This window comes from Pseudovirgaria hyperparasitica, assembly GCF_010093815.1.
Source record: "Pseudovirgaria hyperparasitica strain CBS 121739 unplaced genomic scaffold EJ05scaffold_6, whole genome shotgun sequence".
Classification (NCBI taxonomy): domain Eukaryota; kingdom Fungi; phylum Ascomycota; class Dothideomycetes; order Acrospermales; family Acrospermaceae; genus Pseudovirgaria; species Pseudovirgaria hyperparasitica.
In genome coordinates, this window is record NW_022985554.1 from 1,159,236 (window position 1) to 1,180,165 (window position 20,930).

The following is a 20,930-nucleotide window of genomic DNA, read 5'->3' on the forward strand; positions in this document are numbered from 1 at the left end:
AGTCGATTGGGAGCTTATGGGTGGCAAGGGAGGGATATGAGAAATGTGTGCGTGGAAAACGAAGGGTTAATTATTCCCTTGGGATCTCCTAACATTGTCGTCGTCGTTTCTGTTTCTATTATAATGTCGCGTACGATGTTTTACCCGTGTGTTTTTCTGGGTCTCTTTTATCACTTCCCGCGTATACCTTTTTATACTGACGCTGACGATCTTCAAATCAATGAATGACGGATGGATGGATATATCTTTTTATCTTTCGAATCAAACCCCCCCAAAAAATAACACACATATATAATACAGTTCGCATAGGAGCGAGAGGTGAACAAGGCAAGGTGAGAAAAGGAGAAGGTAGTCAGAAACATACACACATATATATAGCTAATTTGTAGTACGTCAGGTTCTGAATAAGTTGAATGAAGAACTTTGTGTGTGTGTGTGTGTGTGTGTGTGTGTGTGTGTGTGTGTGTGTGTGTGTGTGAGAGAGAGAGAGAGAGATAATTTGGCTGCTTACAATACTACAATTCTGGATGTCCTGTATATTTGCTCGTTGGCTTGCTTTTTCGATTGTTTGATTGATAGTGTATGCAAGAACGATGAGATGCCTTTTTATTCGGCCTGTACAAGCATCCAAGCCCAGCCATTTCATCTAGACATGAGAGGTGGAGGAAGAGACATGAAAGAGATACACATAATGCTGATGAACGCAGCGTTTGTTGGTAAAGCAGACAGACAAACAACCAGGAGAAGAACCTTTGCAATCCAGTTCAGTTCAGCCCAAACCCAAATCGTATGCAAAATAGAAGGCGCCATACACCATCTCCTGTGGAGCTCGTCACATCCTCCTCCTCACTTCCCCAGTCCTCCTACTCATCCTCTGCCTCTACTCTCACAAGCACTTCTTCCAAAAAGCCCTCCAAGAATCCGACCACGTCGCCGCCCATCCCCACAGGACTCTTCTCATCCCACTCATCAATCTCGCAAAACAACCTCGCCGCTTTATCGACCAGTTTCTTGATGTTCTCGTGCGCATGTATACGGCGCTGCATAGCTTCGGCACTGTCACCACCAGCTTTGATCTGCAGATTGAGGTTATACGTGCGACGATGAAGTGCAGCCTGGAGGGCAGGCAGGACCACGCCATTCAGAGCAGTGATTTCCGCGGGATTTTGCGGGACGTGAGTCGTGAACGGATCCGAGTTTGAGGCAGTGGATAACATGGATGCATTGGAGAGTCGGGTGGACCGGGCGGCCGATAAACGCATCGAGGCGCGGCCTTTACTGTTGGCCACAGGCGGAATAGATGACGAGATTTGAGTGGATTGTGGGACGAATGCAGGTAGAGGCTGTTGTGTCGACAAAGGTTGAAGAGGCTTTTCTTTCGGAGTTGGTGGAAGCTCGTGGAGGCTGCCGGCACTTGTGGAGGTACGATGGCCTTTGAAAGGAGGTATCGGTGGCAAGGAAATAGGATTGTTCAGTTTGGGTACTGGAAGAGGATGCTGAGATCGAGATGACTGGGACGACTGGATTTGTGGCCTGGCAGGTTTGGGTGTCATCGGGTCATCCAGATGAAGTCCCTCCATGTCTGCCGCAATAGACTGCTGTAGGAAGTCATCGAACTCGTGAGCCATGCGACTGGCCCTCCTAGGTGTGACCACTTGTTTTGATGGACTGGTAGTCGTATTATCTGGGACTGCAACTACTTTCGACGGTGTTTGTGGTATCCGGGTCTTGTCCGGCGACGGCGGTAGCGGTATCTTCGACGCCGAGGGAGATAATGATACAGCGGATGACAATGCAGTCTTTGTTGGGCTTGGAGGGATCTGAAGAGGGGGCTTTGACAAGCGAATCGTCTCTTGTCCTCGGTGGCTTGCATTCTCTCCTTGTCCGGGTACAGGCTTGCGCGGCGAAACCGGCCGTGTCGGTGACGAAGGAGCACCACCCAGTCTTGCATTCGCAGCGGCATCATTCAATTGTCGAAGCCCTTGACCTCTACCGTTGTTCGGTCGGACAGTGCCAAAGTCCCAAAGATCCTCATTTATCGGTTCTCGCTGCTGTGGTGCTTCATCGTACTCGTCGTCTGAGTCGTATGAAGATTTTCCCCTACTTGTTCGCCACCGTTCATGTCGCTCGATAAGCTCTGTAAGGTAATTCGTCCTCTTTCCCTTCCTAATAAATGGATGTCTCAGCAATTCCTTTGCTGTAGGTCGATCCCGCGGCTCCTTCTGCAAGCAGACTTCCACAAAGTCCTTGAATTGCCTACTAAACTGAGACCCTTCTAGCTTTGGAGCCGGATTCCGCGGGATGAGAAAAAGCACCTTCATGGGATGAATGTCGGCAAAGGGAGGTTCACCTAGCGCCAATTCCAGGGCAGTGATTCCCAACGACCATATGTCTGCCTTCTGATCATGGCCTGATTGCTTGATGACTTCTGGAGCCATCCAAAAAGGTGTCCCAACAAACGTATTCTTCTTTGTCATTGTTGCAGACAACTGGCCCGAGACGCCGAAGTCTGCAAGTTTGACTTGTCCGTTTGAACCCAGCAATACGTTGGCAGCTAAAAGTTGTTAGCAGGGGCAGTAAGATGATGGTATCTTCATATACCTTTAATATCCCTATGGAGCTTGTTATCTCCATGTAGATATTCCAATCCCTGAAGTAGCTCTCTCATTATTATCATGATGTAGTCCTCATTGATCAAGCCAGGTTTCATGAGGTCCGCGCAGCTGCCCCCCGAACAGAATTCCATTATGATCCATAGATCGGAGCCCTTGAGATAGCTTCCATAGTATCTAGTGACGTATGGCGAGTGCAGTTCTGAGAGGATGGATATCTCCTGTATGATGTCTTCGACCTCGTCTTCGGCATTCTCGACGTCTATGACTTTTATTGCAACCGACTGGCCGTTGCGTTTATCGACTCTGAGGGTCCATTAATGAGCATTCAGGAGGACCAAAACGGGGATATTCACCCTTTGTACACTTTGCCAAAGCTTCCACCACCTATCCATAGTTTAGTTCGCTGTCATGCCACGATATAAAATTCTCGTACCTATGCAGCTTTGCTTGGTATACAAAGTCTCTGGGTCCACAGCCCCGTCAACTGCCACGCCTGTCATGTCTAAAGTTGCTCAATTGGCTCTTTCTGCGCTTCCTCTGCTTCTCACTGTGTATGCGAAGATATGTGAGTGTCGTTTTGGAGGTGTCGGCGGGCTGGCCTCTGCGCCTGACTCTAGTGCAAAGCTCGGGCAGACTCGAACGTAGACGAGGGTGAGTGTGTCGGCTGAGCCTGTTTTACACTGGTTATGACACTGCGTAGTCTATGTCTAGAGCCGTATGACTCTGACCAGGTCCCACAGCCACTAGGTTGAGGTGACAATTCGGCACAGCGCAAGCAAGTCTGCTGTGTAGGGTGTCGGTCATGAGAGCGCGCGATGCAATGTTCAGGCGGTCTGGTGCCCTCAAAGAACAAAGCAAGTCCGATGATATGTGCAATGTACGGAGGCGCAGGTATAGCAGTAAGGAGGATCGACGGGTTTGGGACTGGTAGAGTGGGAAGTGTTCTGCAAGAATGGTTGTTGTTTACCTGGTGCAGGTAGTGGATCCATTAACGGTCGCGTTGGTTGGTGGGGGTGATCCCTGCCGCAATCTGCGTCACCACATAAACAAACCTTCTCCATTGTTCGAGAACGCAACTGTTGCACGGGTTTTATATCGCGATTCATTCATGGTTACGCACGTGTCTAGACTCACTCAATGTGTACACTCTCCTGCATGCTGCGACGTTGACCAGGAGACTTGTTTCGCGTGCCTAAGCGCGGGGTGTTTGATTCGCTGGCATCATTTCCATCCAATGATTCACTATACGATTGCGGTACATGCTGCCTTTAATGCCCAATCAATGCTGTTTTGGGGATAGAGACAGAGCATGTAACAAACATTTGCACGCCGCCATTGTTGAATGCTTGAACCTTTGAACAAACGTTCTCATTGTCGGTGAGTGCCAGTCATTTCATTTGCCCTGTTGGGGGGTATCTTTTGCATCTTTAATATCCTTACGCCATGCTAAAAACCAGACACCGGTTCCAAATGCAATGCCAATATCCACATGTACGTGTACTGAAAATGCCGCCAATGAACCATGCCTTGCTAATTCGCATCACAGGGCAGCCAAACCGCCTGTTTTCTCTTCATCGTTCTCCTCGGAAATCTTCCGAGAAGACGGTTTCATCCTCTTCTGCTACAGGCGCAGGCGTTTTTCGTTCACGTTGTCCACGACGCCTGTGTCGATTATAGCTGATGTTGCTCGCCGAGTCGTCAGGAGCCAGCTCTGATCGTTCATCGTCGATTCCGTCGTCAGTTTCCTCATCCCACCTATCCATCCCGTACATGGATGCTGGAGTGCCCAAACGAACCTCCACATCCTCCGCCATGGAGCCACGCCGCGCTTGTGCGGCCATAGACAATCCCGCACTTCTTTCTCGAAGAGCATTCCGAACAGCCTCGGCTTTCATATGCAGGCTCTCAAAAGCATCTTCCAGTGCTTCCATTCCTACATAGATTTCGCGCTCTACCTCTGCAAGTACCGCAATCTCGGTCTCCTCGTCCATCTGAACAGGCGCACCGAACGAGCTGGGAGCAGGCGTCGGACCTCGACTTATCCTTCCACTCGGGCCTGGACTAAAGGGAGTTGGACCGCGAGAAACACCTGGACTGAACGGGGTCACATTCCTAGAGAGCGGAGTCGCTGTCGGGCCTCGAGATGGAGCGCGACTCAGGGGAGTACCGACTCCATTATCAGCACCACTCCAAAGAAAGCCGTCGAATCGACCAGAGATTAGAATTTCCCATTCCCCGCTGCTCACTGCTGCCAGTGTCGCGAGCACAGGATGTAGCTCCGCATGTTTCAGCAGAAATATGGCGCACTCAGGATTCCGCGGTAGGGTTGGCAAGCGGTATAGCCTCTGTAATGCGTGACTAGTGTGCTTCAGCAGCTCTGGTTGATGATTCTCCAGTGGTGTCTGAGATCGAGAGACTGGTATTGTCAACTGACCTCGTAAAAGAGCCGAGAAAACAGGTCTTTTTTCTTCTTCAAGCTTGGTCATGATCGCAAAGGCAAGAGTTGCATCGTCTACCTCTGGAGGGGGATCTTCAGGCTGTGCAGTAAGCCAACTCTGAACTGCTTGCTTGGTCTTCTTACTCTGTCGAATGTAATGCTCGCGATACTCTTCGGGGACGTCGATATCTACTTTCTGCATTGGCGCTTCGTGCCCTTGAAGCCCAAGCCCCGTCGAAGTAGGTGCGAGAGAGAATGGGGGCCAAGGAGGGAGCTCACGCCGCCCTGAGACATACTCGAGAATTTCTCCCCAGCTGACGCCTCTTTCCAGGTCCGTCTGTGGAGGTGCAAAGGCGCTCGAGTGGCACATTATACACTGACATCGCTCTTCTGATATATTGCGCGAGAATACTGCCTCAAGACGATCCAGCAATCTGCGGGCAACTGAGCGATACCCGGTGGCCACAGCTAGTGAGCCATTCTTCTCCATGACCTTCGTATAATCGTTCAGGAGATTCTCAAGCGGCGCAAAGAATGCTTGAACATTGATAGCGTGGTTGTCGGAAGGCCTTGGCGATGCATATTGTTGATATGGTGCAACCGGTTTCTTGCCGACAGCCGCAGATAACAGGTTACGGGAAACAAGATGCGATAGCCCACCATTTTGTAGAAGATAGTCAACTCGTGGGTGATCAAATACAGGAGCTGGAGGAGGTGGTGGTGGTGGTGGAGGGGGCGCAGGTTGCTGCACATAAGGGTTAGATGCGGTCTTTCCTGGAGTTTCATCGGTATCATCCGCGAAGACTTCGATAGGAGTTGGCTCTCGTGAATCTGGTGTGACTGTAGGGATTGGTGTATGCCTTACATTTGGTGTATAGGGGGTTGAAGTGACGGCTGAAATTGGGGGCGCATCGTTGCGACACAACACTGAAGCTGTTCTCCGAGCTGGTTTTCGATCCGGAGCAATTGACGTTGCATCTGAGTCAGTCGTTGATTGAGCTACTGAGGGTATATTGTGCGATCCTATCGAAGCACTCCGTCCGGGTGGGTGCGCATTGGGACTGAGCGGTCTTATGCTTGGAGCGGCTTTCTTTGGTGTCTCGAGACTGCTGCTGCGCATAGAGTATTCTGTGTCCCTTGTCACGTCCGATACATTGTCCGCCAACGTGCTCTCTCGAAGGCTTGAGCGTGAAGTCGAGAATTTAGGTCCAGTCGACGTCCGCGAGGGGCTCTCCGTGCTTCTCCGGCTTTTTGAAGCTTCTTCCATTGTACGTTCTGCCGATCGCCGTGTGCTTTGCCTGCTCTCTGATCTCCTCTGTTCTGACGCCGCCGTTGCCGTGAGAGGTGGACTCGGGGGTGCGGTTGCAGCTCGACGTTCTCCGGACGTTGGTTTGTCTCTACTGGTGTGACCTAGGTCCGTGGGGTCGGGGGTGTAGACAGCGGCTTTTGGAGCAGGCAACGAGTCTTTGCTACCCACGGCCTCTCTACTATGGGCTTTCGAAAAGGAAGGATATGGTAGACTTGTTTTGGAGGCGCCAGGGGAGTCTGGGGGTCTCCGATCCATCTCAGGGACGACGGACATTTTACGTGACGAGTGGGAATGATGGGAGGATGATTTCTTGTGGCGATGATGGCGGACATCCGCGTCACGAATGGGGTCCTTGGAAGAGGTCGAGGTTTTCGACCGACTCGAGCGAGAGGAAGTTTTGTGACGGTCGCGGCGTTCTCTGTCTTTGGCTTTGTCTTTGTCCTTCTCCTCCTCACTGTCCTTGAACCTTGGGCTGTCTCGGTCGCTCTCTTTCTTACGACGCCGGCTCTCCGAGTCTCTGCTCAACATGATTTTAACCCAGTGGCATCAGGAAGATTGGAGTGTGGGCGTGCAGGGAAGGCTGATCTAGAGAGGCGGAGATGCAAGGACGGCTAGCAAACAAGGCACATTAATTGGCTGGTGAGGTGACGGAGCTGCTTCTGCACTGCGCCGCACCGAGCAATGAGAGGGCGCGAAGAAAGGAGGGGGTGTGGTCGTACAGTAGAAAGCGGTCGCCAAGAGCAGTTGGGAGAGCTTGAGTGGTGAGATTGAGAGTGAGGTAGAGTGAGTGAGGTAACAGTGAATGTGAATGAGTGGTGCAGTGCAGGTGAATACCTACAGATAACTTGACTTGACACTGGCGCTTGTCCACGGGCCAAGTTTGACGTGGCTGCGGGACACGCGCATGGGTTTTCTTAGCACCGGGCTGTCAGATATCAGGCCACAATTTCAACCTCAGGCTACAACTTCGACCTCAATCGACGCGACGAGACCTGCAAAGCTCCAGATCTCCAAAGGCGGTGATTTCCGGGTCGACAAGAACATTGTGACATTGGAGCGAGCATCATGCGAAGGCTACAATTGCCTTTCCCGGTGCGTCACTGGAATGGAACGTTGACCCGAACGTCAAGGGGATCAAGTATGACAACGCTCTCCAGGCAGGCACCTTCAATAGCCATGTTGACATTGTGAGGATGCTTCTGCGTCATTGGGCGAAGATCAATGCGCACAATCATTGTTCGATACCACCAGATATAGAGGTTATCAAAGAATGATAGGCCTTTTGATGCTTGGCGGCATCGACAATCGCTACAAGAGGCTTTTTATAGGGGTGATCTCGAGACTGTCGAGTTACTGATAGAACAGAATCACAATTTCAATGAGTACGCGGGACTGTACAGAAGTCCCGTTCACTCGACAGTATACAAATCTCACAAGACCGTGGCTGAAGTTTTGATAGTTGCAGGTGCAAATGTTAACATTTATGATTGGGCATTTAGGTCTCCTCCCCAATTATATTGCAGCAAAATCCGGAATGGCAGCCAGATCGATGATTTCAGTATGCTTCTCACAAATGGAGAGTTTTCCAGGCGCCTGCTACATTTAGTCACGATACCCTCCAAGTAGCATCGCGTAATGGCAATGAATTATGTGTGGACACTAATCGCCAGGGGTGGAAGGCGATGTCAATGCTAAATTAGGTATGTATAGTTGTAGTTTTCAGATTGCTTATCGTTGGGAACATCATGGTGTTATACAGTCCCTCTTGAACACAGCGCAGACCACAGTGGTAGCAAAGAATGTTATGGAAGAGCTACACAATCTACTGCAGCTGGACATTATCATGACACTATACCCAGCTTCTACGGAAATCTGGTGCCAACGTCGATGCCCTAGGTGGCCATTATGTATCGCTGTTGCAGGTCGCTGTGGCAAGGGAAACTCCGTTCAGGAAGTGCAAATACTTCTCAACATGGGCGCATACGCTAACATACCAGGAGCTCACACCGAGACGGCCATAGAACGCTCAGCAGGCCCGAAAAGTTGCAGCTATTTCTCTACCTTATCGAACCAGCATAAAGGTGATATGACGGAGTCCAACCGAATGGGTTTACAACCACAAGACACGGGCTCAGAGCAATGTGATCGTTGTCACTCAAGCCCACTCACCGAACTGAAGCCGCATATCACGCCTAAGGTCCGTTTGCGAAATATTCTGGGACGGCTGGTGCTTTGCAGAGTATATCAAAATGAATTTACGGGATTAATCCCTGATGATCCCTCAAGAAGAAAGCTACATTTCGCGGACTACTCGTATAGTGAAAGGAACCTCAAAAGTATCAGATTTTGTGACTCTACCTACAACTCCTGCCCGAAGGCAAAAGGAAATCCGGGGGCCTGGGCATCACATGATGATCTGACTGTGAATGCGCTGTTCTCAACTTGATCGCCAGCCACAATTCGACCTGAGGGCGCCGTGATGCTATAGGTAAATCTCCCTCCACTCTGAGCTCCTGCGAACACAAATCTTATAGGGTAGTACCTCTTTGCAAGGAGATATACATTGAAGAATACATTGCCTCGCCCAGGCGGATTGAACTGATAGCTCACTAATGCCTCCCTATTTGTTCCGTTCCAGAATGCAGTCGCTTCAGGGCCGATCCAGGTATACAAAGCGTCGTCAACGTCGTTCAACTGAATGGTGTATGTTCCGGTCTCGCACGCATAAAGATATGCGCGGTGATTAATCGCGTACTGTGTCTTGACGAGATTGACAGTGGATCCATATATGGGCCCTGCTGGACCTCCCTCTGCACTGCCGATAGGTAATCCGATGGTGCGTGTGGTGCCGGTATAGATGGGTACTGTGGTCTTGAGAGCGGCTGGATTGAAGCTTGGGTATCCTGGTGCGGTATTGCTTGCAGAATTGTTGTAGTAAGCCCATTCCCAGCCGGCGTTGGGGCAGAAGATCGGGAGAGAAGGGCACGAAGGATCGAATGGTGGAATGACGATTGAGCTGGCCAATGACATGAGTGCCATGAACTGGACAAAGAGGTGGTACCTTGAAATATGCATTTTAATCCTATAGGGAATTTCTTGGTTGATGATGTTAGATTACAGATTGCTTGATGTCCTACCTTTTATACACTATTCCAGTCACACATGAGTGCATTCTTTGTTGCCGAGGGCAGAGAGGTTTCAAAAGTCGGAATGCACTTTTCGTCGTTTCAGCCAGCCTGTGAGATGTCTTGGGCGCCATCGGAGGCGATATGGACGATATATCATAGTTTGGCTTTAAATAGCGTATTCATTGTCTTAGTATGCGTTGAAATCAGTGACACAGGTCTAAGACCCATAGCTTCGGAAGTCGACACATAGTTCTGGTAGCTTTTCCATATAAGGTTCACATTTGCCTTGACGTGGTACAAGCCCACCGGGTTTTATTCTCCGGAATTTCCACATTTGAATTTCCTATTTGGGAAACGACCCCGGATTTTACCTCAGCTCCATATTTCCCCACGCGGCAACGCTTGCTTTTTCGGCAGATCACGGGCCCAAAATCAACTACCGTCTTCTGTTGTCATCAGATCCCGGTTTTGAATAGTCCGTCGCGGGGTTCGCCCGATGCTTATATCAACGTCACGAGACAGTAAGATTCAGAGTGACTAGATGTAAGGAGTGCATAAGAGCACGAATGCCCGGCTCGTGAGTAGATGTTCACACGGCTTGTATACAGAGGTTGATAACGAGAATCTGCAATGAGAACCGCCAAAATCGCCAGTATACTCACTGTAACAAGTGCACTACTATGTCACTTATCCGTGTTCGCCGCGGAACAACCACGATGTAAGCCATGGACAGTCGACAAGAAACATCGAATTTTCGTAGCAACGGACATTTCCAACGAGCCTGATGACGCAATGTCCCTCATTCGCATGCTCGTCCACTCAGATCAATACCACATTGAAGGAATTGCAGCAGTTACTTCCACATGGCTGAATGCCTCGACATACCCCGACCATATCGAGGAGATTATCAATGCATACGCCTTGGTTCAAGACAACCTCCAAACTCATGGACACGGCCAATTTCCCACTGCAGACACTCTCCTGTCGAAAGTCACGACTGGCCCCAAGATGTACGGCCTCACAGCCATCGAGTCTCTGCAAGCAGGAAACAACTCTTCACCCGGCGCACAACTCCTCCTTGCGGCCGTCGACGCATCCCCTGAGCCACTGTACGCGCAAGCATGGGGCGGTGCAAATCTCATCGCCGAAGCCCTCTGGGTAGCAAACGCCACCAAAACGCCCTCCGAATTCGCCATATTCACGTCTAAACTGCGCGTCTACAGCATCTCCGACCAGGACAACACAGGAGCCTGGGCCCGGATGCACTTCCCCGGCGTCCGCTGGATCGCATCCGTGCACGGCTGGAACGCATACGCCATGGCCGCATGGACAGGCATCAGCGGGGAAGACAACTACTCACAAGATAAAGGCGGCCCAGACACATCCCTCGTGTCCCCTTCCTGGCTTGCAGAGCACGTGCAGATTGGACCGCTCGGTACGCATTACCCGGACGTGCTGTATATCATGGAAGGCGATACACCATCCCTCTTCTACACGTTCAACAACGGTCTCGGGAACCCTGAGTTTCCAGCATGGGGCAGTTGGGGCGGGCGGTACACACCGAGCATGCTTGGCGGGAACCATTACGGTGATAACGTGGATACTGTTCTGGGCCATGATGGGCGAATGTATACGAGCAACAAGGCCACTGTATGGCGCTGGCGTGCGGCGTATCAGTGGGAAATGGCGGCACGCATGCAGTGGACTCTGCAACCGTATGTAACTGGGTCGAATACCATACATCCACCTGTCGTTGTCATCAATGGGTCGTGTGGAAGCCATCATATCGAGTTAACGGCTAAAGCTGGCAGCACAATCACGCTCGATGCTACAGACTCGTATGATCTCGACGGCAGTACGCTGGAATTCACATGGTTTCACTATCGTGAGCCTTCTATGACCCAGAATTCGTATTCAGAAGTGCCTTTGCTGAACTTTACGTTCGCAGGTGGGTCGAATAATCGGATTGTGAGTATACAGTTGCCAGCAGAAAGCGACGCGTGCAGGTCACCTACAAGAGTGAATAAGCTGGTGGATGCGGGTGTTGTGTGTCAGCAGTATCATTTGATTCTACAGGCCACGAATCAAGGGACGACACCGATCACGAGGTATCGAAGGGTGTTAGTGAAAACTGATCCTGGCAATGGGATGTAGTCACTTTATAGCTCTGAACAGGAGCGACGATAATATCTGGGAATAGTGCCCCATGAATGTAGTATTGACTATCGAGAATCCATGCGTCCAAGCCTCAAAACGAAGCCAGCGTTTCTTCAACCTTTACCACGGAAACACTATATTATGCCATGATGACCATTAGTACCCAAGGCATCCCTCGACCTATGATGTCCTGATGGCCTGATGTCTTTGTCTCCTGAGTCCGAATTCGAAACATGATTCAGTTGAGCTTGGAATGGTCGTCATAATTCGTTGATCAAGATACTTGTATCACAATGTCAGCTTTTAAAAGAATGTCGTACTGATGACCAACATTGTTCTAGCGACTTACTAATAGCCTCTCTTCTCTCTATCTCTGAACTCAGTTCGTCCACGCGTTTTTTGAGTTTCTTGCACATGAGATCCTTGAGATCAGGTCATGGTTTCTGAGCTCGCTTGTAACCGCCGCATGTAGGCTCTCTTGCATTTTGGAAGTTTCTTCAGCTTGTTGCGTTGGGCTCGGACAGGTACCGTCTTGAGTTCTCCATTTTTTAAATGCGCTGTCGAATTGGACTCTGTAACGTGCTAATATGGAGTCGATCATGCTAGGGTCAAACAACATTTCGGCCTCGTCTTTACACTTCTTCCAGACGGCGTTTTTGGTAGCTTCCTCGGGGGAGATCTGCTCGGCAGACATTATGTAGATGTAGTGATGACCGAGAATCCTGTAAATGCGATGGGAGTGCTGAGTGTGAGATAAGGTGCGAATGAAGTAGGAAGAATATACCACCCGCTCTACGATGCATCATATATATACCCAATATCCGTACCAAATCTTGTTTTGATGCATGGATATTCATTTCTCTGGCATCAGGAATTAGGTTGTTCGTTCCTTGGTCGGAGTGTTACACGCAGTACTTGCGCTGTCAGAATCAAGAGACCACGTCGCCCCCCCCCCCCCCCCCCCCCCCAAGATGGATTTGTTGGCTTTACCGCCACCCCCTACTTCATTACCTGATTTATCCTAGGAATGCTTTGTTCTCGGACTAGGTATGTATATTAGATCCTGTGCCACCGGGCGAAAGAATGCTGCCCCTTCTTTTGAGAATGTAAGTAGCTTTCTATCTTTACCACTCTGTAAATTATTCTAATGTTAAATCTTGCCACAATGATGTATTATAGGTAATCATGATGCAGTCATCATTTAAGTTGCAGACAAGGACAAAGCTGCGTCTAATATATCTCAAATCCTGCCAAATATAATCTCCTAGTATATTATTGGTATTTGTAGACGCATATGTCATGTAAACGCCTATTTCTCCTATGCTCCTCTCTTCATGCTCTATAATATATCGATAACTGTTTTTGTTTACACATTATATCAGGCATACAATATTCGATGTCAAAACTTCTACTATCCCGAATGCTCTCAAGAGAAACAGGGCTATAGAAACATAGATTTATACAAAATGATCCATTCATATATCATGTATGTCTCATATGTGTTCTAATTGCCACTAGAGTATTACCAAGATAAATGAGTAACAGACCGTTAAGTCATAATCTCTCTCTCTCTCTCTCTCTCTCTCTCTCTCTCTCTCTCTTTCAATATAAATAGATGAATAAGAAATTGATATATATAATAGGGCATCTATAGCAATTACCCACATAGAAATTAGCTTTAGCTACGTTACCAGAGATACAGTCAGGGTTAAATTAGTATATAAGATAGCTATACATGCGGATAGAAAGCACTGCCCGCAAGTACTTTATGATGGAGAGGCTTGGATTAGACTATCCAAGACGGCATAGGCTAGTGCAGTGCAGGTGTGAAACGTAGGTATACATTTAGACATAGTTGTGGGCGTATATGTAGGTATAGACGTAGGCAAGGCTGCGCGGGCAATGTAGTGTGTTGATCTGGTTCAGGGCCAGCTCCAGAGACTCGCTTCAGGCCAAAAACAAGGTGCCGACCATGTTCATCCAATCAATTGTCACACGAGCCAACATCAATCAAGAAACAGCCTATTCGCAGCGACGCAAATTACATGTTCTATGCATACTTCACTTCTGGCAGGTGCATGCTACGTACACAATACACACACGCTTCCCAGAACATACTTGATATCGTCCTAGATAGCATCGTCATCTTCATCATCATAAGCCTAGCCCGCCTCGAGATGCAGTATGTTTACCCATCACAACCAACTTCGAAAATCGCGGGAGAGGAGTCTCTCTGGGCATCGCGGGTTCGGAAGAAAGGAGACTTATTTTTTTGGCCGATGTTGCTCCACACAGTTTGTGTATATGCTCTTCGAATCGGTGCCATACGATTTTCCTTTCCATGTTCAGAGGTTGGTTGGGAATCCATTGGTGTGTGTATGTTGTATCCGAAGACTGCTGAAATGGGACCTTCAAGAGTGCTACATCTGAGTCGTACTGGCTGGCGACAGAGAGCGCATTGGGAGAGGTATGAGTCAACACGAGCGGAGCCCGAAGCTTCTGTGGGTGATAAGCGATAGTATAGAGAGAGAGCACTTGGTGACACACTACTTTTTACAGTATGTGCTACGATAAAGTCAGTAATCGTATGCATAAATCGATGGGGGAGATGGGATATACCAACGACAACATCCTGGCTCATGAGTGCACGAATGTCTTGATAACATGTTCGTCTCTTTTATCCACCAACTGGAGAGTATCGCGACTGTCATTTGTGACCTGCCTTTCCAGACTCTCATTCTCTATCATCTTGAAGTCCTTGCGCACCGAGACGTGAATTGGAGTCATAGCATTCTTCAGGCTGGTGGTGTCACGCTCTTCAAGACGGAGAGCACCTTCTCGTGGGTTTTCTTCTTCGTCATCTTTGCATCTTGTGGTCAGGTGCGATAGGCTGAACACGCCGGGGCGTTTGTGGTAACGATTCGGAGTTCCGTCAGAGTAGTCGGGTTCTTCACTGGAGACGCCTTTCGTGGTGAGATGCTCGATTACTTGCTTGTAAAGTGGATACAACGTAACCACACAGCCTGCCGTGATGGCAAGGCCGCACTCGACGATGGACCAGACAGCAATCGGAACAGTTGCGTCTAGTAGGGACGACCAGGTCAGAACACGAGCGTTGGCGAGAACTGAGAGATAAACTTACAGAGAAAGTCAGCATCAGTAAAAAATCGGGTGTATGGTATGCGAATGACGACCGCGCAGCTTGCACTATAAGACCGTCGAGTCAGCCAGAATCAGCAAATATGGAAAAGGAGTATCCACTTACATGCAGGCTATACTAAGGATTGGCACAAGCATGAACTTCATGCTTCGTTCCATTTGCAGTTTGGTAATTAGTACTACCGGCAGGAGGCCGAAGATGAAATCACATAGAGCGCAAGTAGCGCCGTAACAATAGGAGCAGATTGCAATGACTTCGGGTGAGAGACAATGACCGTCCACCACACCAAGCCATCTCGTCCAGAAGAACTGAACAGGCGAACACTCGAAGAAGGTAACGAAGAGGAACACAATTCCACTGAGAGTCGTGACGGCCATGGCGATCCAGATGATGATGCGGTGCACCTTGTAAACAGTCAGGCGGAGGAGAAAGACGCCAATAGAGATTTTGGCGCAGGTCATGGCGACGCTGTATGCAATGTAGCCGATCCAATAGATGTGGTATACGTCAGTATTCTCTGGCAACAGAGGAGGAATAGTCAACTTATCCTCATAGTCACCATGATACTCGTTGGATCCAGATCAGTCATATGCTGGCCCAGCCCGTGGCGTGTTCCCACTATCCCAGCAGTTGTGTAGGTCAGATAGCCCATCTGTATACGCATGAGCCTAGGACAGCCGAAATGGCAAATAGAATAATATCTCGTACCAATGAAAGGACCATAAAGTAATCGTCTAAACCGAAAGCCTTGGTTATGCGAATTCGAACATAGCATCGTAACAGCACAAAAGACAGTGCGAGGGGCCCAAACGAAGCAGCAACACCCAAGACCTGCGGGCCCCGGTTCTCGACCATGATTGTGAAAGAAGGAGTAAGTCAGATATTGGAGCCGGATGAACACGTCTGGGACTCGTAGAGAGTGGCCACAAGATAGAGATCTAATGTTCCATGGGCGAAGAGGATTGCAGGTAGTATATATGGTGGTGGACAGGGGCCATTGCGCGGGTACATAATGGTGAGCCTTTTTGATCCTTCTTCGAATGCACGTGACAGTCCCTAGTCTCATGCACTTGACAGTCTCTAGTCGCTGGGATCATACCACCGACAAATGGCGTTGCAAAACGGGCAGTATTAGGTTTCATGGCTTGTGGCGGTAGTTTTAGTCTGGAGGTTTTGTGGGGAGCGGGTCGGCGCTGACTAGGTAGGTAGAGCCGGATCTGGAAGCGGGTCAGGCCATTTGGTAATGCCCATATCATTTACCGAGAAGTCAACGGCGCTCTCACAATACCTGCATATGTCTGTTCTTCGTAATAATGCGCAGGGACTGTAAAGGGTTCGCTGCGGTAGTTGCGATGTCACTAGACAGGCCCTATTGGTGCTTACTTAAATTCTTGTTTTTTTATGGATCAGCTCAGGTCCGTTATGCATTTGATGGGCCGGGGAGGGCTGTTATGGCTGTAAAGCTTGTCGATCAGCTTCAGGTCTCGTGGCGCTCAGAATTCACATATCAGTAAGTACTAAAACGAAAGAAGAAAAAGCTAAGCTCATTCACGCGTGCCATCGTGCCAGGTGCCTTAAGATTTCCCGGCACGTCTCGCCCCCTGCGCCTGCCCACTTCTTACTAGCTAGCCCTACACGCATCCGAAATCCAGGACATCACTGAGATCACTCGAGCGTGGAGTGTCACTGGGTCAGTGTGTATACCATCACTATGCTATGTAGCCTCAGACTTGCAGGTACAGGGATGTTTCCCTGCCTTCCTCCCGTGGCTCCACTTGGGTAACCAGTCAGATTTCATCGTAGGGCCAGTAAAAAAATCTATTTTGGTTGTCACTCATCAGGCCACACTGCCACACACTCGTAGAATTCAACCAGATCCTGTTCGTACTTGGCCATTGCTCGAGAAAGATCAAACATGCATGAACTCTAGCAGGAAAACCACTCTCTGGCCCCACCAGACAGCAACTTTCCTGCTGGATGAAATAGGAAAATTCGTGACCATGCATCGCACAGCTGTGAATGTAGTACGCGAATCGTGAGAGGTGAGAGGGAAACAAATAATTGTGATGCCAAGACGCACAATGGATTCGACTGTAGCCATGTCTCCATTATCTGTGTGGACTAGTAATTCGCTAATTAATTAGTCTTGTTGTTGACCAGTGGAAAGGGCTGCTCCAAGCGGCGCTAACACCACAAAGTGCCTCCGCCAGGGACGTTGGCTTGTACCACTATCACCATCTACGATGAACATGGCTAGCTCATATTCGCACCGCTGTCTGTCGTGCACAGACGTAAACATTCTGGTCGAACGGACAGCCCAAGAGCTGGTTCTGTATCTGGATCATGTTTCTTTACTGCATACGTTCCTGCAACTCCTGTAGAGTCAAAATAGGCGTGGGATCTTGACCAGAAAGGTTGCTAGTCAGACGTGTTAGAAGTCGTGACCAATGTACATTGCAAGGTTTGAACAACCTTAGCAAAGCTGGAAGGAAGATACCCACAGTGATGAGCTTTTTCTCCAAATTCTCGACTGAGACTGAACGATTGCACAAGCTTGCGCACCCCCGGACTTCCTCCATAAAGTACATTATGATCACACGTTTCGCGTGATCACAAATTATCATGTAGCCTGCTTCGTCCACCGCAGTGCGATGATACACCGGATCGTTGACAGTCCACCTATGGACTGCCCAAGTAAGCATTGCCAGATATGTATCCTCGCCGGCGCAGAGGGCAGGGTCGGAGCGCACAGCTTCTACCAATACAGTCTGGATCCTGTCCTGGCAAAGCTCGGCAACATCGAGTGCTGTCTTATTCGCCCAGAGGTTCATTGATGCCACAGCAGGTCGTTTGAAATGCTACGGAATCAGCTTACAGCGTCAACCGTCATCATCCTCTGCATAACTGGGGCGAACAATACACCATCTCACCTCGATCATGTTGGCAACTTTGCTCTGCTGTATATCGTGGTTCCTGCCATTCATAATTGCCAAAGACCGGTAATTTCCAACAACGAATCTCTCCAATATTCTGATCCGGTCTGCGTTCGTCGAGTTTTAGGGGTATTTCCTGGTATCTTCTCCAAGCCACATGGCTGTGAAGACGGATTGAAGCATTTTCAGATGGTCAAGGTACAGAGGCGATGCACCGTTGCTGTCATCGATCGTCATCCTGAGTCCATTCTCAATATTGTTATATACATAGGCGAGTAGCGTACCAGGTGTAGGTCGGGCGAAGTTTGAGGAGGGCGCTGACTTGGCATGAGACTGACTTGTCTCGCCTGCTGACATGTTGCTTTGATAGACCAAGGTATAGTGAACTGGCTGGACTAAACGTTATCGTGCAAAAGGCAAGAATATTGTACAATAAATGCTGAATGGCTAATGAGTGTACGGAGCCCGAGACAACTCGAAAGCGTGAGCGACGTATAGTATATCTGACCTCTCTCACGGCTGAAAATAAGCTCCATGGTGTAGGTAGCAGTTTCCACCTCTGAACTACGTACATGCCGAGCATGTAACGGCGCCTCTAATCTGACTTGGTATTTCGGTCTTGTGATGACTTTTTGTGCTCAGTCTCATTTCGGATGTCTATACACTGGCGCATAGCAATCTGCCTAGCCAACGGCGAACATCACGATAAGAACATTTTAGGCCATGATTCTGTCAGCATTAAGTAAAAGCTATTCAAGTTTCCTCTTCTAAGGACCCAGATAGATGTGAGCAGTACGAACATTTACAGGCCGTGCATGGGCAGACCAAATCCCTGATAGCTGAAGAGTGCGGCAAGAGGTCGTGTACTTATTAGCCATTACTCGGTATAGAGCACCGGAAAAGATGCGGCGGGATCGCCTTGGCACAGAAAGTACCTGCAATATATCATATTGGTACAACCTATAGGAAAAAATACTGTAAGTCTATTACACGTGATTCTGGAAACTCATCTCCAGAACAATACAATACATTAGTTTGCGGAATCTATGCTTTTCCAACAGCTTGAAGTAGTACTCATCCTATTTGTTAGCACGTATGCCTCGAGACGCGAAGCTTGCTTGCACGTCCTTGTATACCTCCTCGGGAGGTCTGGTCGCCTTGATCTTGACGACTCGGCCTTCCGCTTCGAAGTGGTCTACAACCGGCATACTGGTCTCGATGAATGTACGAAAGCGCTTCTTGATCGATTCAATGTTGTCGTCGGCGCGACCGGAGGTCTTGCCGCGATTAAGAAGACGCTTCTCCATGACGTCTTCGGGGCAGTCGAAGAACAGAGTAAAGGAAGAGGGTACAACGGTCTCCTCGAATGCCACAGCTTGGTCCATTTTTCGCGGAAAGCCTGTTGAAGTCAATGGACTATATCCTTTTGCCAGATTACGGCTCTATCTCACCGTCAATCAAAAATTTATTGTTCCCGCTGTCTATGGATGCGCGCATGGCATTTTCTAACAGCTGCACGGTGACTTCCATGGGTACAATCTTTCCATCCGCGATATAAGATTTGATCAGGTCTCCAAACTCGCTTCCTGGCCTGTCCTGCTCCTCACGCAGTAGGTCTCCGGCCGAAAGGTGCTTGAACCCGTAATCCTCAACCAGCTTCGCGCATTGTGTTCCCTTGCCTGCACCCGGCCCTCCAAGGACAAATATGACGGTTGCTTCATCTTTAGAGTAGAGAGGCTTCTCGCGCTTCGGTGCCGGGAGTTTCTTGTCGTCCTTTGCGGCCATCTTATCTATAAAGGAGAGCGTCAGAATACTGGGCACGCTTTGTCAATCAGTGGCTCACTTTGCTCTCCTTCACGAGATTTTACGAGGCGCACGAATCCGAATGCTCCGAAGGACAATATAAGAACGAACGGCCAGACTCTGAGAGGTGATTGACTGGACCTGGACTGCTGCGAGCTCTGTTGTCGGAAAGTTGTAGAGAAATGACGATTGGAGGGTCTGAAACAGCGAACAGGAGCAGTTGACTGCTGTTTCAAAGTTGAAAAGACGGAACGAAAAGAGTGTGATGAGTACATGACAGCTGACCTGGTAGCGTTCAGGTGACAATGAGTATCTCCTTTGTTTGAAGGCTACCTGGTAATTATAGCTGCAGCTGCGCCTATAAAGCTTGGGGTTTACGATGGGCAAGGGTATTACTCGATACTAACTTCTTTTGTTCTACGCGACTGCTGAGTAATTATTAAGCGAAGCAGACTTCAATCGGTTCTCCTAGCTAAAGTCACACTTCTTTAGCAACCTCGCAATCACTCGCGAACAATGATGTCAATGGCTCTGACCATATTTTGCGACCATGCATACCTGCTCAATACCCACTCAAACCTAGTTCTTGTAACCTGACTACCATATATAGGTCAGCGACGTGGACATTCCCGTACATACTCGATTTCTACCGTACGCAAACGTCAAGCTACATGCAGGAGCGAGATACGAGGTCGACATATAAGAGCATGGAGATCAGAAAGTAGTAAATGGTATCGTGTCGCACTTTACGAGCTTGGCTGCACGTTGGTCCACAAGCACGCCGAGCCTGCGCTCACCGCGCTCGTAGCCCAATATCCGGTTACGAGACTTGCATTCGTCCAATGGTGCAAGTTATGGCTGTGTTATCGGCATCATGTCTGCTTGCTTGCTTGCGGTGGTGGAGTGGTTTTGCTGTCAAATAACCCTGTTAAAAGACGCTTAACCGGTCAGAAATTCTTGAACGTTGTGAAACTTTCCGAGAAATATTCTGGTGATACGCTCCCGCCTATTTAAGCTACTTGGGGGTGGATCATAACTAGGGTGGGTGAACATAAGCGATGTACGCTATGACCATCCCCCGGCGTTCGCAATTCTGGCGTCATACGGTGGACGTTTGGATCCATTTCCTTCGGGATCTGAAGAAAACCAAGGGGATCGAATCGGCCATTCGCGGCTTTAATATGAATCTCTCCTGAGTTTACGACCCAGCACTGCTACGGCACTGCTGGGGGGCTTTTGCTGCTTGCTGCGCCGACTCGAGAAGAGGATTTGGACGGTATGGCAGCTGTTCGAGAGAGTCGGCGTTCGACTTTTTGCGGTTACAACTCTGTTCGAAAATGAACGTGTGATCTAGCTGCCTTGTGCTTTTGCCTACGCTCGTCTCTAGC

General features: G+C 49.2%; 9 protein-coding genes across 9 annotated transcripts; 2 read left to right on the forward strand and 7 right to left on the reverse strand.

The window, feature by feature from the left end:
• Window positions 1-754: 754 nt before the first annotated feature.
• EJ05DRAFT_337280 (Pkinase-domain-containing protein) lies at window positions 755-3,341 on the reverse strand. Its single transcript, XM_033740893.1, has 4 exons — window positions 3,049-3,341; window positions 2,969-2,999; window positions 2,602-2,918; window positions 755-2,554 (listed from the first exon to the last, which is right to left on the reverse strand). Exons 1-4 carry the CDS (start codon window positions 3,113-3,115, stop codon window positions 864-866), a joined length of 2,106 nt encoding a protein of 701 aa, XP_033601667.1. The 5' UTR covers window positions 3,116-3,341; the 3' UTR covers window positions 755-863.
• Window positions 3,342-3,803: 462 nt separating this feature from the next.
• Window positions 3,804-7,193, reverse strand: EJ05DRAFT_475439 (uncharacterized protein). Its single transcript, XM_033743797.1, has one exon. It carries the CDS (start codon window positions 6,887-6,889, stop codon window positions 4,187-4,189), a length of 2,703 nt encoding a protein of 900 aa, XP_033601668.1. The 5' UTR covers window positions 6,890-7,193; the 3' UTR covers window positions 3,804-4,186.
• Window positions 7,194-8,361: 1,168 nt separating this feature from the next.
• Window positions 8,362-9,749, reverse strand: EJ05DRAFT_337399 (uncharacterized protein). Its single transcript, XM_033740894.1, has 2 exons — window positions 9,499-9,749; window positions 8,362-9,377 (listed from the first exon to the last, which is right to left on the reverse strand). Exons 1-2 carry the CDS (start codon window positions 9,618-9,620, stop codon window positions 8,720-8,722), a joined length of 780 nt encoding a protein of 259 aa, XP_033601669.1. The 5' UTR covers window positions 9,621-9,749; the 3' UTR covers window positions 8,362-8,719.
• A 194-nt stretch (window positions 9,750-9,943) lies between these two features.
• Window positions 9,944-11,752, forward strand: EJ05DRAFT_475440 (DUF1593-domain-containing protein). The gene has a single exon (XM_033743798.1). It carries the CDS (start codon window positions 10,120-10,122, stop codon window positions 11,641-11,643), a length of 1,524 nt encoding a protein of 507 aa, XP_033601670.1. The 5' UTR covers window positions 9,944-10,119; the 3' UTR covers window positions 11,644-11,752.
• Window positions 11,753-13,573: 1,821 nt separating this feature from the next.
• EJ05DRAFT_337435 (uncharacterized protein) lies at window positions 13,574-14,250 on the forward strand. Its single transcript, XM_033740895.1, has one exon. It carries the CDS (start codon window positions 13,692-13,694, stop codon window positions 14,163-14,165), a length of 474 nt encoding a protein of 157 aa, XP_033601671.1. The 5' UTR covers window positions 13,574-13,691; the 3' UTR covers window positions 14,166-14,250.
• A 33-nt stretch (window positions 14,251-14,283) lies between these two features.
• EJ05DRAFT_499641 (uncharacterized protein) lies at window positions 14,284-15,661 on the reverse strand (the record flags this gene model as incomplete). Its single annotated transcript, XM_033746876.1, has 5 exons — window positions 14,284-14,729; window positions 14,789-14,853; window positions 14,912-15,372; window positions 15,426-15,458; window positions 15,515-15,661. 5 exons carry the CDS (start codon window positions 15,659-15,661, stop codon window positions 14,284-14,286), a joined length of 1,152 nt encoding a protein of 383 aa, XP_033601672.1.
• A 1,496-nt stretch (window positions 15,662-17,157) lies between these two features.
• EJ05DRAFT_510066 (uncharacterized protein) lies at window positions 17,158-17,790 on the reverse strand (the record flags this gene model as incomplete). Its single annotated transcript, XM_033748150.1, has 3 exons — window positions 17,158-17,224; window positions 17,279-17,664; window positions 17,737-17,790. 3 exons carry the CDS (start codon window positions 17,788-17,790, stop codon window positions 17,158-17,160), a joined length of 507 nt encoding a protein of 168 aa, XP_033601673.1.
• Window positions 17,791-17,864: 74 nt separating this feature from the next.
• Window positions 17,865-18,565, reverse strand: EJ05DRAFT_337471 (uncharacterized protein). Its single transcript, XM_033740896.1, has 2 exons — window positions 18,540-18,565; window positions 17,865-18,468 (listed from the first exon to the last, which is right to left on the reverse strand). Exon 2 carries the CDS (start codon window positions 18,320-18,322, stop codon window positions 17,999-18,001), a length of 324 nt encoding a protein of 107 aa, XP_033601674.1. The 5' UTR covers window positions 18,323-18,468; window positions 18,540-18,565; the 3' UTR covers window positions 17,865-17,998.
• A 64-nt stretch (window positions 18,566-18,629) lies between these two features.
• Window positions 18,630-19,852, reverse strand: EJ05DRAFT_475443 (UMP-CMP kinase-like protein). Its single transcript, XM_033743799.1, has 3 exons — window positions 19,583-19,852; window positions 19,191-19,529; window positions 18,630-19,138 (listed from the first exon to the last, which is right to left on the reverse strand). The coding sequence occupies exons 2-3, from the start codon at window positions 19,522-19,524 to the stop codon at window positions 18,819-18,821; spliced, it is 654 nt and encodes a 217-aa protein (XP_033601675.1). The 5' UTR covers window positions 19,525-19,529; window positions 19,583-19,852; the 3' UTR covers window positions 18,630-18,818.
• Between the last annotated feature and the right edge of the window lie 1,078 nt (window positions 19,853-20,930).